Consider the following 17001-nt stretch of genomic DNA (forward strand, 5'->3'; position numbering starts at 1 on the left):
TAAGAACTTCAGATCTTTGAAGAAAGAAGTTGAAAATTTCAGAAGATGGAAAGATCTCCCATGCTCATGGATTGGTAGGATTAACACAGTAAAAATAGCCATTTACCAAAAGCAATCTATTGATTCAATGCAATCCCCATAAAAAAATCCAACACAATTCTTTACAGATTTTAAATGAATAATACTCAACTTCATATGAAAAAAACACAAAAGCCTAGGATAGCTAAAACAATCCTGTACAATAAAAGATCTTCATGAGGTATCACCATCCCTGATTTCAAGCTGTACTATAGAGCAATAATAATAATAAAAAAACCTACATGGTACTAGCATAAAAACGGACAGGCTGATCAATATTGAATCAAATAGAGACCCAGAAGTAAATCTATACACCTATGGACATTGACTGCTTATGAAGAAGCCAAAACTATACAATGGAAAAAACAAAAGCATCTTTAACAAATCTTGCTGATCTAGTTGGATATCTGTGTGTAGAAGAATACAAATAGATTCATATTTATCAGCCTGCACAGAACTCAAGTCCAAGTGAATTAAAGACTTCAACATAAAACCAGATATACTAAATCTAACAGAAGAAAAAGTGAGGAATAGCCTTGAAGGTATTGGTAGAAGAAACAACATCCTGAACATAATACCAAATGTTCAGGCATTAAGGTCAACAATTAATAAATGGGACCCCATGAAACTGAAAAGCTTCTGTAAGGCAAAGGACACTGTCCATGGGATTAAAGGACACCCTACAAATTGGGAAAAGATCTTCATCAGCCCTATACCCAACAGAGGGCTGATATCCAAAATGCATAAAGAACTCAAAAAATTAGACATCAACAAACCAAATAACCCAATTAAAATGGTGTGCAGAACTAAACAGAGAATTCTCAACAGAAAAATGTCAAATGTGTGAGAAGCACTTAAAGAAATGCTCAACATCCTTAGTCATAAGAGAAATGGAAATCAAAACAACTGTGCGATTTCATCTTACATTGGTCAGAACATTAGCCTCTGGATATGGTCTCGACAGGTTCTCCCTCCACTTTGTGGAGTATTTCATATGCAACTTTCTTTTTTTAAAAAAAAGATCTATTTATTTATTTTATATATATGAGTACACCATTGCTCTCTTCAGACACACCAGAAAAGAGCAACAGATCTCATTACAGATGGTCGTAAGCCACCATGTGGTTGCTGGGAATTGAACTCAGGACCTCTGGAAGAGCAGTCGGTGCTCTTAACCGATGAGCCATCTCTCCAGCCCAATATGCGACTTTCATGGGAAGAAGATGCTGCTTAGGAACAAAACAACTCTGGTGTCCCCTTACAGAGAATAAGACTCTCCTCACTTGTGTTTCTTGTCATGCTTTCCTGTTTTATGCTTACCAAGCTATGAACCTACTGTGCTCAGTTACTGTGTGTGGCATTCATGTTAAATGAGACAATTTTAGTAGCGAATGCCTATATATATATATACATATATATATATATATACATACATACTTATAGCTTGTGAGATGATGAGTATGTTGATTTGAATCTCTGTGGCTGCTTTCTCAGCCTTTGTATGAATCCTGTAACATTGTGTTATATATATCAACATACACAATAACCTTTACTTTTAAAAGGAAAACAAAAATAACTATGATATGGCAGTGAGGGCAGGTCATGAATATCATTAGTATTTTCAGCAATGGCACAAGAAAAGAGCTGAAACCACCTCTCTCTCTCTCTCTCTCTCTCTCTCTCTCTCTCACACACACACACACACACACACACACACACACACACACACACACACACGCATGCACACGCTCTTGCTATATAATCTAGGCTCTGCCCTCAAGTCCAGGCTTCCCTAATACCCAGGATATTCCTCCTTTATTATCCTTCCTAGGGCTGAGGTTAGAGGTACAACTAACAAGGTATGGAGGGAGATGGAGGAGATGTGCAGAGGATCAGGAAATTGAACAGAGGTGTGTAGCAATGGGGGATGGGGTACTGGGGATAGCAACCAGAAAGTCCCAGATGCCAGGTCCCCATGGGAATGACATTAACTGAAATACCCCACAAAGTGGAGGGAGGACCTATCAAGACCATTTCCAGAGGTTAGGCATGGACCCCCAGTTGAGGGATGGGATTACCTACCCATCTCCAAAGTTTTAACCCAGAATTGCTCGTGTCTAAAGGAAACACAGAAAAGAGTGGAGCAGAGACTGAAGGAAAGGCCACCCAGAGACTGCCCCACCTGGGAATCCATCCCACATGCAGACACCAAACTCAGACACTATTGCTGATGCCAAGAAGTGCTTGCTGACAGAAGCATGATATAGCTGTCTCCTAAGAGGCTCTGCCAGTGCCTGACCAATAGAGATGCAGAAGCTTGCAGCCAACCATAGAACTGAGCACAGGGACCCCAATGGAGGAGTTAGGAGAAGGACTGAAGGAGCTGAAGGGGCCTTATCTGTCGTCAGTGGGAGGGGAGGCCCTTGGTCCTATGAAGGCTTGATGCACCAGTGTATAGAAATGCATGGGCAGTGAGGTGGGGGTGGGTGGGTGGGTGGGGGAGCACCCTCATAGAAGCACGGTAAGGGGGGATGGGATAGGGGGGTCGCAGAGGGTAAACTGGGAAAGGGAATAACATTTGAAATGTAAATAAATAAAATTTAAAAAAATATGTTGTAGCAAAAAAAAAAAAGAGTAGCAAATGAGTTGTATATAGGAAAACTCTTTACAGGAGACATGTTCCTGGAATAGTCCATCAAGAAGTACATATCTGAGCATGTCCAGTTTAAGAAGGGAAAACAATAGACACATTTTGGGGCATGTTCAGCTTGTATCCTAAAGATAGCAAGAAGGAATGCATCTGAGAAGCTTGTTCTCCACAAAGGTTTTACCTTCAGAAAGGAAAGGACACTTTGGAAATTTATTAATAAAGGAGTTTGTCCCTGAGGGTTCCTAACTCACTCAGCAGCCAATAAATACATTTGTATTAATATAGCCCTCATGATGTACAAAGATCTCCTTTTTCAGTTTCTCAAGGTGACATCATGCCGTCCTCTGTGGTCCTTCCCTTTTCCCCCTGTTAAGTCAGGCAAGTGATGTGTATGGTTTGTTGTATGCCCAATCTGCATGTTATAGTCTCATCCTGAGTTGGGTAAAATTCTAACCCATTGCTCTTACACACCACTCTCAAAGATCCCCCTTCCCCCCTTCCACCCCAGTCCATGCCTTGAGTAGCTTCCTTCTCTTTTACTACATGGCCCTGAAAAATGTCACTGGAGAACTCTTGAGATGTTTCTAGCTTCTATTTGAATGCTATATTTTCCCCTTTAGTTCCTTTTATGACGCTTCCTACCACCCACCTCCTCCTGTTCAGTCTTTACATTAGCACCTTCCAGTTTTATATGTTCCATGTCATTTTGCCAGTGCAATTAAAGAACTGTGTCAGAATACTCTGTCCTGATCTCTCTACTCCAGAATTCAATCTCTGATCATACCTCAGTATCTCCCCCTTACAAAGGTTTCTTTTCCAAATCTCTTGGAATGACCACTATCCCCATCTAAATTATTCAGCCATTTTCCTTTTCAAGTGTTTTCCAGTCTCTAGGTAAAGACTTGCCAGATAGTTTGGTTACTGCTGTCCATATCCCATCCTCAGATGTTACCTGTCAAGCAAGTGCAGGACTGGAATTTTGAACATTGATTAGTGTGATAAGCCAGACAAATATTCCTCACGTGGACAACTTGAGACTCATTTAAGCATTCCACCCTTCCTCTTTCCCACCTTTCCAACTTGGCCAAAGGCATCCCCATGTCATAATAAATAAACTCCCTTTACTTAACCTCATCCAGAAAGAATTCCCTCCACAAATGTAGACCTCCCTTAAGAATGCTGGGGACCCCTGACTCCAGCATCACTACTGTGGAAGAAAAGAATCTATTCCTGCAAGGAAAAACACTTCAGGATCAGGGTAGTGGAAGGTCTGACGCTTTCCCTGACTCCTTTCAGACCCAGGAACCTCTGACTAAATGTCTTCCTCAGCTCCTTAGCTCTAGGTCCAAGAGTCAAGTCATTCAACAAACATAATTTCCTGGTACTTGCCCTCCCTGTTGCTGATAGTCTTTTACTCATTCTTGTATCTTGCCTTCTGGATGCTACCTCAGACTCTCATCTCACCTGGGACAATTTCACCTGCATCTTTCTACCCCTTCTGCTTCCTAAGGCTCTTCCAGCTACTCCCTGACCCTAGTGCACATTCTAATCCTTCAATCCTCCCATTCTTCCCATACTTCCTTCCTCCCTAGCTTGACTCCCATGACTCCAGGAGTTCTCTTTACTAACTCCCTCAGCTTCCTACCAGTAAAGCTTGTCTGGAATTCCTATACCAACCAACTGCCTGGGGAGCTTCCCACTTCCTCTGAACGCATCCCCTAGCTCTGGACCTTGCTTAAGCTGCCCGAAGTGTCATCCAAATCCTCTTCAAAGTGCCAGGTCCACTGGCTTACTTCTATCTTGGCCTATCCCATTTTCTTCCAAGTTGCCATTATGGATAAATGAAACAAAACAAAACCTTGCAACCTTGCATTTCTGTCATAATGCAGATCCTTAAAATGCTACTGAATGAGAGACAGAGAGAGAGAGAGAGAGAGAGAGAGAGAGAGAGAGAGAGAGAGAGACGCTGACCATAAGCTTGAAGATGAGTTGGTAGAGAGACATGGAGAGGATCTTGAAGACATTGATTGGGGTAGGGGAAGAATAACATCAGAATATATTAGATGAAATTTTTTAAATAAAAATAAATATTAAAAATACAAATATGCTGGGCAGTGGTGGTGCATGCTTTTAATCCCAGCACTTGGGAGGTCAAGGTAGGTGGATTTCGAGGCCAGCCAGGTCTGCAGAGTGAGTTCCAGAACAGCTAGGGCTACTCAGAGAAACCCTGTCTCGAAAAATAAAACAAAACAAAATGCTCTTGGATAATTACATCACTTTATCCATAAGACAATGTATGGAGTGGAAGTACAAGATAATATGGAAGCTGTAAAACAAATTGTGGTTAATTTTGCTAGCCTTGAGGATGATAGCAAACATCATTAATCAAAAAGAGACATGTAGAAGACCAGTGTTAAGAGACAGTGCTAGGGCCCCAGGATCTGGTTTCTAGATATCATCATTCTAGAAGGAAGCATTCAGGTAGCAACTGTTGGCTCAGAGACAACAATGAGTCCAGCCAAAGTGTCTGTGTCGGCCGTGCTGCAGCTTTGTGTAAAAGATGGAGAACCAGCAGAATAACTGAGCTCAGAGCTGCTCATTTACTAAAGGTGGACATTTCTCCCTTCACACCCAATTAGTGTGTGATAAAAGGGGAAACTCATTATAGAACATGTTAATCTCCAAGCAAAATAAAACAGACTACATTCCTCCTCATCCTGTGCCATTTCAACCTTTATGACACAATAAAGACAGGCATGCACACATTCTAACTGATATACAGATAGCCGCAGTGGTGAACAAAGAATCTAGTTACATTTCTGAAAAACAAATCTTCTGAGATGCGTGGAAAACTAAAAGATGTGTTTCTACAAATCTTTGAGCTTCTAAGATTAAAAAAAAACCTGTCATATTGCATTTATATTTGTGTGTGTAGACATGCATACAACAAAACTAATGTTGCTATCTGCCCTAGGACTGCCCTCACTCAACAAAAGCACAGGCAAACAAGCATTTACCTTATAGAAAATCAGCATAAGATCATCCAGTTTCCCATGCAAATCACCTGGAACACAAATGAAAAATCAGTATTCAGGAGGAGCCAAGATGCAATGCTTATTTTGTTATAGCATTTTAAATCTCAGATACCCCAAGTATTCTCATGGCATTGGGATTTCCACTTTAGGTTGATGATGATATGCATTCTGCTTCCACGGATACTTTCCTTCCCTCCCATGGTACACATGGGGTGGGTACATCAACTAGAGCTGTTTGATGTAGGCTTTTATTTAGTCTGAGTTAAGCTCTATACTAAGAATTGTATGCTTACTTTCTTGTTTGATCCTTACCAACACTCAGTGAGTAGCACTGTTGTCATCCTTATATTCCAAATGAGACTCAGAGTAATTACAAAACGTATGCAAGTACCATGCCACCAAAATCTGAGCTAGAATTCAAACCCAGCATCCTCTCATCTCAAGATGATTTCCTCTGTAATGCCTACATGTTAATGCCCAGGAGAGCAGCAGAAATAGCTATTACAGGAAGCACTGACTCTCCAAGGACCTACCATAGTATCTAGGCAACTAGGTACTCAATGCATGCATTTATTTTTTTTTAATGACAAGAAAAGGAATTAATTTAATATGGTCATATTGGAAAGAACAAATAAAGGGTCCAGTGACGCCCAAGTCTATCTTGGGTACTGATATAAAGTATAGGTTTAAGTAAGAGGTGGGGTTTTTCTTTTCTTTTCTTTTCTTTTCTTTTCTTTTCTTTTCTTTACTTTACTTTTCTTTTTATTTGCTCACATTTTTATTAGATATTTTCTTTATTTACATTTCAAATGTTATCCCCTTTCCCAGTTTCCCCTCTGAAAACCCCCTATACCCTCCCCCCTCCCCCTGCTCCCCAACCCACCCACTCCTGCTTCCTGACCCTGGCATTCCCCTACACTGGGGCATAGAACTTTCACAGGACCAAGGGCCTCTCCTCTCATTGATGACCCACAAGGCCATCCTCTGCTGCATATGCAGTTGGAGCCTTAAGTCCCTCCATGTGTACTCTTTGGTTGGTGGTTAAGTCCCTGGGAGCTCTGGGGGTACCGGTTAGTTCATATTGATGTTCCTTCTATGGGGCTGCAAACCCCTTCAGCTCCTTGGCTACTTTCTCTAGCTCCTTCATTGGGGTCTTTGTGCTCAGTCCAATGGATGGCTGTGAGCATCCACTTCTGTATTTGCCAGGTATTGGCAGAGCCTCTCAGGAGACAGCTATATTAGGCTCCTCTCAGCAAGCACTTGTTGGCATCTGCCATAGTGTCTGGGTTTGGTGGTTGTTTATGGGATGGATCCCCAAGTGGGGCAGTCTCTGGATGGTTCTTCCTTCAGGCTCTGCTCCAAACTTTGTCTCTGTAACTCCTTCCATGGGTATTTTGTTCCCCCTTCTAAGAAGGATTCTGAGCTTCTGGGCTAATATCCACTTATCAGTGAGTGCAATGCATGCATTTAATCACTGAATCCATAGCCATTCATTTGCTGGGTTTTGCTTTATTTTACTTCTAATTTTAAAGGTATAAAAATTATAACTAGATAGTTGAGATTCCTTTTGATGAGACAGTTATGAGAGGAAAAAAAACCAAAAGCCAACTAATGGAAGCTATTGAATATAAGACTCACTAATGAAAAAAGTAAGTGACTATATGAATATTCAAATTTTCTATTTGGATAAATATTTTTAGGTAAAATATCTTTTGATTTTATATTCAATTTAATTACCATATAATTTAAGAACACTTTTTCTTAGTTTCTTTAAAATTGCATAAACAAGATAAATTACTTTAGAAATAACAAGGTTAAAAACCCTAAATTACTAGCTCTTTTATAAAATTGCCAGGATACTAAAAATAAGATAAAGAGCATATTGATGTTAATGGATACTTAAATGTCAATACCTTTATATACAGTCTCACTCCAAAAGTTAAATACATATTTAATATATCTTGCCAATCATTTTGCTTTCTTAATTTTCTTCAGAGTGGTTTGCCTATTAAGAATAAAAGTATACTGGCCCTGAAGATGATTTAGTAATTAATTGCTTGCTATTCAAGAGTTGTGCTCAGATCTCCATCAGCCATGCAAAAAACAAGGTACAGTGGTCCCCATCTGTACCCTTAATACTGAAGGCAACAGAGGCAGGCTCCCTGGCGCACAACCTTGCCAATCAGTGAGCTCAGTAAGAGACCCTGTCTCAAAAAGTAGAGTGGACAGCAATGGAGAAAGACATCCATCACCAACCTTGTCTCTACATGCATGTATGCACACGCACACCACCACTACCATCACAACCACCACTACTTCCACCACCATGTGGACAGAAATTTGAATATGAAGGATTAGAATAGCTGGCATGCTAAAATATGAAGTTGATTTGGCATATTGACTTTTTCTCTTTACCGAAAGTGCTATGTGGAAAAAAAAATCTGGAAATAAATGTCCCAAATGTAGAGTCCCTTAAATGAATGAATTTGTCTAATCTACCTAGTCTGGACAGACAAGTACAAAGATGGCACCCTGTCTAATCTGAAATATAGAAGACCTTATTTTTAATGCAACCCTATCACTGACTAGCTGAGTAAGCTGGGGTGCAGGGTACCATATAGAAATTCATTGGCAAAATTATGTATTTCTCTCTGGACCTCTATTTCTCCATAATAGCAGGACATAGGGATTTTGAATATAGTTCAATGACAGAGTGCTTGAGTAGCAGGAGCAAACCCCCGGGTTTGATCCTTAACATGGGGGAAAAATTAAAACCTTAACTTTTAGTAGAAGGACAAGAACGTCTCTGTAAGGACTTTTCAGTTCTCATATTGTGGAATTCAAGGACTCCCATGTCCTCTAATTCATTTCTTCTTCTAGGGTGCAGTGACACACATCTGTAACCTCAATGCAGATAGAACTGTAATAGCAACTGGAGGGCTAATGAAAATGCAGATCCTAACATCTGTTTCAACTGTTAATGTACATGTGGGTAGAAATCCTAGCCCTTGGCTTTAGAGGCTTCACAGGTTGGCATGGTTTCCTGAGCTTTATGACCCAGCATTCTTTATTTCCATCAAAAGCAAATCCTGTTGTAGCTTTTAATAAAAGGTCTCTATGCTAAGGTATATTATTGTCTAGAGTGATCTGTTGGCCCGATTCAGTTGAAATTAAACCATTAGAGACTCTTCAAAAAACTTGAGTCAGCCCAATGTCATGAGATATGTACTGCTAGATCAAGTCCTTGTCACCACTCTGAGATGCTGGGAATGGAAAGGGTTTAATTAGATTGTCAAATCCACTTCTACCTGCCAGAGGAAGAGAACGTGGGCTAAAAACTGATTTGGAAAATAACAACCACTGTTTTGTAACCTAAAGGCTTAATTAGAAGTTAGGGAATTGCTGTTCCTTCCATGCACCCCACTCCCAGACAGTGTAAGCATGCTGAGCACCAACTGTGATGAATTTCAATGTGTACTGTTTCTAGAAGCAATATCCTGCCAGGCTGGCCTATAAGATAACAAAATCTCAAATCTTATTATTTAGAAGAACAAGAAACAGATTTTGGGGACATTCCCACTCCTTTAAAAAGCTGCAAGGACCAGTTGGAAAATCTAAAGCAGCAGCCAAGGGCAGAAAAGAATTGAATCTCCACCCGCCTTGGGTGTTTCTCTTTCCAGTAGAAGTGGCATGCACACAGAGGCCCACCTGGAACAAAACCACCATGAAGCAAATATAATGAGAGCCACTCAGAGGGCAAAGAACACTTATTCTACCCATCAGTGGCTCTCCATATTAAAATGCTAGCTGCCTTTAGAGAAAGCAACAAGAGTTCTTTAATTTCTCACATAATTAATTCCTGCCAGCTGGTATGCAAAACAAAGACAAGATGGGGAACAGTATTATCATGATAGATAATTCTATATTAACATTTTCCCCTCAACACAATCCAATTTACATAGTTTTCATGTTAGGCAAATGATGCAGGACCAAGAGGCTCCTAAATATTAATGTGACAACTCTCTTCTGAAACTTACCACATATTGTTATCTCTTTGGCGGGAAAGGTTTTTACATGAGAGAAATTCGGCATTTGCTTCAGGACTTTCCTAGCTTCAAATAGCACCTCTAAGACGTAGTGAGCATGAAGTATCTGTGAGAGGAAGCAGAGGAAATGGAGATAATGAACTAGGGAGAAAGCTATGACTATGTCTAAAACTATAAAAATGAGGTTATACGAGCACATTTTAGGTTGCTGTACTTCAGGATAATCCTTAAATTATTCTCAAATAGATTATTCTAACATAGTGTCTAGTATGAAGAAAGCCCTCAGGAGATATTTGCCATGGAAGGAATGAATGGTTCTCGTGTTCTTCTTTGGCACTTCTGATTATTCAGGGTCCTTAGATCCCAAGAGGGGGAACGGGAAAACGGGGGTAGGGGAGGTCAACTGCCCAAAGAAAATGTCCAGACAAAAGCGTAACAGTAAGAATTATTTGAAAGGGGGGTGGAAACAAAGCAAGGAAGGAAAGTGGATAAGTTATAGCTTTTTGTTGAGATGCACTGCTACTTGCTCCTGAGCCTCCTAAGGATGGCTCCAGAATTTGCTGTACAGAATGCTCAGGACAGCACCCACATTGTGAAAATATTCCAAAGTGAAAACACTTGGATCACTGCTCTTTATGACCACCTCACCACTCTGCTCATTACACCACGGACGAAGCCATTATTTCCTACAGATTCACTGCTTTCTCTCTTAAGCTTTACAAACATCCAATGTGTCTTTCCCCCCATTTTGAAATTAAGAACATTTCCAAACATATACTCCAGAAAGAAAAGATAACAAGTATGTGATTATCACACAAACTTAACTGATATCAACATAGCTTTAAGAGTCAGGTTGACTTAGAATTGGGATGTCCAAGATGGTGCTCATTTGTAATAGGAGATGATGGATTACTTGAAATGGAGTCTAGTTAGAATTGAGATGTGCTGCAAGAACAAGATTCACTCTGGATTCCAAAGACTTGGTATAAAAAAAGCAAAAATGTCTCAATCATTGTAATATGATTGTATATTGAAATGTTTCATATACTGAGATATACTGAATTAAATACATTGTTAAAACTGATTTTATCTTTTTTTCTTTTTTAATATAAATACTAGAAAATTTTAAATACATGATTCATGTATTACTATTAGACCCTCATTTCCTGTCCATCTAGGACTTAATGAAGTTCCAAATCTTTCCCTCACATAAGCATTCTAAAGGCACTCAATCCACAGCTTTCTTTAAAACTTGAATGAGAACTTTCCTTCAGCTATATTGTATTACTTTTGATTTTCCTATTTATGTATTTGGGTTTTTAACATAGGGTCTGGATCTCATTAGGTAGCATAGATTGGTTCAAACATCATGACAATCCTTCTACCTTGGTCTCCCAAGTCCTTGGATTAACCTTTCATTTATATTTTTACATCTTGATTATGTACTTTATTGGGGGCATACATGTGTTGCAGCATATGTGTGAAAGTGAGAGGACAGCTTAGGAGAGTCTCCCCTTCCACCATATGCACCCTAGGCATCAAACTCAGTTCCTCAGCTTGCTGGTAGGTGCCTTTACCCATTGATCCATCTCAGTGGTCCCTGGATAAATATTTTTAAAGAGTGGGCAAAAATACTGCAGTTTAATGACTTGTTTCAGTCTGTACCTTTAATCTACAGATTTATAATGTTAGTTTAATTTGTCATTGTAGCGTTTCTGGCCACTCATCAGAGTAACTGCATCTAAAGAGGTATTTTCATTTTGTTTTTTAATGCTAACAAATATTCACTAAAAATAGCTAGTCAACACAAACAATTTTAATATTAATATAGTTTTCTTGAGTAAACTTAAGATTGGCTAAGTTTCTTAATATTAGTACTTACTTATAAATCTATATATCAGCATGATTATAATTATTATGTTTACAACCAGAATATTAAAATATTCAAAATAGTTCATACAAATGTTAGTTTTTACATTTATAAATATATCAGATTAAAGAAACACTTAAATAAAATATTCACATTATTATAAAGATGTTCAAGGAAGAAACTTTTATTTTGCAAGGATATTTTATTCTGTGTGTGTGTGTGTGAGAGAGAGAGAGAGAGAGACAGAGAGACAGAGAGAGAAAGAGAGACAGAGAGAGAGCTAGAGACAGAAAGGAGACAAAGAGAGACTGGCTGTCCTAGAATTAGATATGTAGACCAAGCTAACCTTGAATTTGGTAATCCCTCTCTCTCTGCCTTCATTCCAAGGTCTGGAATGCAGATCAGTGTTACCATTCCTGGCTTACTTCAGTTTTTAAATTGTTTGTTGAGATAGGATTTCAGTATATGGCTTTGACTGCCTGGAACTAACTATATAGACCAAGCTAACCTCAAACTCATAGAGAGCTGATTGCCTCTGCCTCTCAAGTGTTGGGATTAAAGGTGTGTGCCACCATGTATGGCTCAAATAGTTTTTAAATGGACATATAACATATTCTTTTGTCTGAAATAAAACATGTTATCATTAAAAAGGGGTAGAATAGTGAAAACTGATTTTCTCCTTTTCCAAGATCTTTGATTCCTAATCTCTGTCCTTAGAGACAACTAATGGTTGATAATGTTTTGAGTATCTTTTCCTTAACATTCTATGTTTAGGAACATGAAAAATTAATATAACCAGCCAGGCGTGGTGGGCATACTCTAATCCTAGTACTCAGGAGACAAAGACAAGTAGATCTCTGTGAGTCTGAGGCCAGTCTGGTTTACAGAGCAAGTTCCAGTATAGTCAACGCTATACAGACGATCTCTATCTTGAAAAACAAATAAAATTAATATAACCATGCATTAATATTCAAATACAGGTATAAATGTTTAATCTGTAAAATAAAATGTGATATTATATATGCAAAGTAGCTACACACTTATCTAAAAATAGGAATAAAGCACTAGTATATACAACAACATGGGTGAACTCTGAAATCATTTCAAGTGAAAGAAGCTAAACACCAAAGGCTACATATGTTCCATTAATATGAAATATTCAGATTAGATAATCTGTAGAAACTGAAAGTAAATTAGTGAGTGTCAGGAGCTGGGAATTAGAGGAAAAAGAGTGTCTGCTAATGAGTATGACAGAAACATTTTGGAAGTAAGAACCCTTGCCAGGTTTATACAAGGCTTGTGGGTTCAATCCCTAATACTGAAAAATAATTTTCTAAAAAGTTCTAGAACTAAATCATGGTAAGGGCTGTATAACATTTTAATATATCAAAACAATATCTTAGTTACTTTCCTATTTCTATGACAAAACAACAACCAGGAAAAAGCCTTTAGGGGACTGGAGAGATGGTTCAGCAGTTAAGAACACTGACTGTTCTTCCAGAGGTCCTGAGTTCAACTCCTAGCAACCACATGGTGGCTCACAACCATCTGTAATGAGATCTGATGCCCTCTTCTGGTGTGTCTGAAGACAGCTACAATGCACTCATATACATTAAAAAAAATAAATAACTCTAGAGAGAAAAAATAAATAATTCCAGAAAGAAAGAAAGAAAGAAAGAAAGAAAGAAAGAAAGGAAGGAAGGAAGGAAGGAAGGAAGGAAGGAAGGAAGGAAGGAAGGAAGGAAGAGAGAACGAGCATTTAATCTGGGGATTCTGGTTCTAGAGAGCTAGGGTATGAGACTGTCATGGCAGGGAACATAGCAGCAGATATGGTACTGAGAGGCAGTAGCTGAATATTCACATTTCTTCAATCTAGAAGAACTAGGTAGAGAGAATGTCTTTTTAAATCTCAAAACCCATAAGCAGTGATACAATCCTCCAATCAAGACACACACCCCGAGTCTCCCCTAAACAAGTTCATCACTAAGAGACCAAGTATCCCTATATATGAGCCTATGGGGGTCATTTTCAAACCACCACAACCACCAAAATTGTCAAACATCTCTATACTTATTCCTTGAATCATTGCTGCCTATTTTATGTACTTGACTACACTGACCATATTCCTTCTAACTCTGAATCTAATGATGGAATTATCTAAATACTCTACAGTCTTTTGCCATTGTTGTACTTCATGCAGCTCATACATTCATAGGCCTGGCTATGTTTACACTGAGTTCTAGACATCTTACATGAAAAACTATACAAATATTTTTAGGCCTATTTTCTCTGAGAGAATTTCAATTTGCAGTTGGCAGGTGGCCAGAAGAACTAACTGCCTAGTATGATCTCAAATCATTTTCAAAAATTAGATGATTCAAAGCTCAGCTTCTGTTCCTGCAAAGCCAATTTACAACTTCTAGTTCACTCATATTTCTGGGGCAGGTCTTTTAGTGCCCTGATCTGAGAGTGAAGATTTGGGATAATGTCAGAGAAAAGGGTGGTGTGGGGGAATGCCAAGACCCAGTCTTTCCAGAGGAAGATTGAAAAATCAAACAAAATTTATTTACTTAATTTTCCTTTCCCTTTTCTTTCTTGCTTGCTTTTTTTCTTCTGTTATTTAAAGATACTTCTGTTAAAACTTTAACTGAAAACAAGCTCTAGGAGCAGATGTTACAAAACTGTTCACAACCTGACTTATCAGACATCTACAAAACACTTCACCCAGAAAAAGAATATTATATATTTTCCTTAAGTACACATGGAACATTCTCTAGTATGGACTAGATGGTAGGCCACAAAATAAGCCTCAGAATGTTTAAAAAGATTGAAACCAAGCAGAGTAACTTCTCTGATCAGAATGGAAAGAAAATAGAAATCAGTGGCGAACATGGCAAATTTATAAATATGTGAAAAATTATACAACCCTTTAGCAATGGAGAAAAAAAGACAAATATAAAAAAATGAGGCATGAAAGCATAATATACAAAAACTTATGGGCTATAGCAAAAGCATGCTCAACAAGGAATATATTGCTGCATTTTTAAAAGGGCTCTTAAGTCATTAACATAAGAATGCTTTAATGTGGGCTGGAGAGATGGCTCATCAGTCAAGAACATAAGTTGCTCTTACAGAGGACACAGGTTTGGTTCCCAGTACCTAGATGATGGCTCACAGTCATTCACAACTCCAATTTCTATGAATCCAATACCCTTATGCCCTTTTCTGATCTCCTGAGATGTAATACATATATACATGATAGGAAAAAAAAAAAGGAAAGGACACTTTAGTGCACTCAAAAATGAACAAAAGAACTCAAAGGTAGCAGTCGGGATTAAATAAGGACTATGGTAGAAATAAATGAGATTTAATAAACCAAGACAGATAATCAAAACAAAAATTAGTTCTTTAAAACAATCAGCAAATTAAAAACAAAAAAACCTTTTAGATATATTAACTGTGGCAAGAAAAGGAGAGGGAGGGAGAGGAAGGAAGGAAGGGAGGGAAGGAGGGAGGGGGAGAGAGAGAGAGAGAGAGAGAGAGAGAGAGAGAGAGAGAGAGAATGAGAGCATATATAGAGAGAAATAAAATCAGAATATAAGTTAGAAACTACTATCAACATTCAAGACATTTCAAAATGGTATAAAAATACCATGAACAACTGTATACCAATACATTAGGTAAGTTTGATGAAATGAAGACATTTCTAAAACTACATTGTCTTAGCTTGGGGTTCTATTGCTCTGAGGAGATATCATGATCATAGTAACTCTTATAAAGAAAAACATTTAATTGGGGCTGGCTTACAGTTTCAGAGGCTCAGTCCATTATCATCATGGTGGGAAGCATGGCAGCATGCAGGCAGACATGGTACTGGAGATGTAGCTGAGAGTTCTATATCTGGATCCACAAGCAGCAGGAAGTGACTACCACAGGAGGCATGGCTTCTGCATCTGAGATCCCAAGGCCCACCCCCTATTGACACACCTCCTCCAACAAAGACACACCTATTCCATCAAGGCCACACTGATAATAGTGCCACCTATGGACCCATGGAGGCTATTCTTATTCAAATCACCACACACATAAATTACCAAGATTATTCAAGAAGAAGTAGAAATCTGAATGGTCCTAGAACAAATACAGAGATTGGATCAGTAATCAAAGGCTTTCTAATAAAGAAAATTCGAGGTCTTGGGCTGAAGAAATGTTTTAGCAGTGAAAAGCATTTACTGCTTTTGCAGAGGACCTAAGGAGGTTCCCAGCGCCTACTTGTGAGATGGTCTCATAACTGCTTATAATTCCAAGGGGATCCCATACCCTTTTACGACTTCCATGACATACCGCCCAGTTATGTACATGGAACATACACATATACGAGGGCAAACGCTCATACACATAAAGCAAAAACAAATAAACCTTGGAAGAGGAATGGGGAACACAGCCAAGTGACTTCACTGATGAAATACACTGAGCATTAAAAGAATCATTAGCAATCTTCTTCAAATTCTTCAGAAACATATTAGAAATACTTTCTAACACACTCCATGAAACTGCATTAGCCTTACAGCAAAGCCAAAATAAAAGATATGAAAAGAAATTACAAACCAATATATCTATGAATATAGAGTTTAAAGTTTTCAACAAAATGTCAGCACATGAAATACAACAGCATTTTAAGAAATACACACCCCAAGACCAAATGGAATTTATTTCAATAATATAAGGGTGAATGGAGATGGAAAATTAATCCATGTATTATAACACACACACACACGCACACTCACTCACTATAATTGATATAGGAAAAGCAGTTCACCAAATCCAACATATTTTATGTTAAAACGACTCAAAAAAACCCCTCAGAATAAAAATAGACTTCCTTAGCATGAGAAAGGAAAACCTCACAGCTAACATGAAACTTAAAGGCAAACACTCAACACCTTTTTTTAAAATCCTAAAACCTGGAACAAAATAATTATATCCACTCTTGCTACATGTTAACTCTAAATAGTTCATAGTAAAAGCCAAAATTAAAATTCTTAAGGAAAAAAAAAGCACAGGGAGATCCTCATGGTCACAAATTACAATGGATTACAAATCACATGTAACAAAAACCAGAGAGAGATTAAATTGACTTTCAGCCAAATCTAAAACTTTTGTGTATCAAAGTATATTATTAAGAAAGTTAGCGTTTTGCACATACAATCAAGTAACATTATTGAGACTAAGCAGGTTACATTTAGGAATATATAGATACAGATGTAGATATAGATATAGATAGATATAGATAAATACATATAACAACAATTAATGAAAAAG

The 17001-nt window shown here is 38.3% G+C and overlaps 1 protein-coding gene across 5 annotated transcripts in view; it reads right to left on the reverse strand.

Annotated features, from left to right (window-relative positions):
- The window catches only part of Ppef1 (protein phosphatase with EF hand calcium-binding domain 1), a 128872-nt gene that overhangs the window by 44414 nt on the left and 67457 nt on the right, over positions 1-17001 (reverse strand). For all 5 annotated transcript variants that reach the window (XM_030251335.1, XM_017318481.1, XM_017318480.1 and 2 more), the window contains 2 exons: positions 9801-9915; positions 5746-5792 (listed from right to left, as the gene is read on the reverse strand). In XM_030251335.1, coding sequence (XP_030107195.1) covers positions 5746-5792; positions 9801-9915 — 162 coding nt within the window. The remainder of the gene's footprint in view (positions 1-5745; positions 5793-9800; positions 9916-17001) is intronic.

The sequence above is a fragment of the Mus musculus genome, chromosome X (genome assembly GCF_000001635.26).
Source record: "Mus musculus strain C57BL/6J chromosome X, GRCm38.p6 C57BL/6J".
Taxonomy (NCBI): Eukaryota; Metazoa; Chordata; class Mammalia; order Rodentia; family Muridae; genus Mus; species Mus musculus.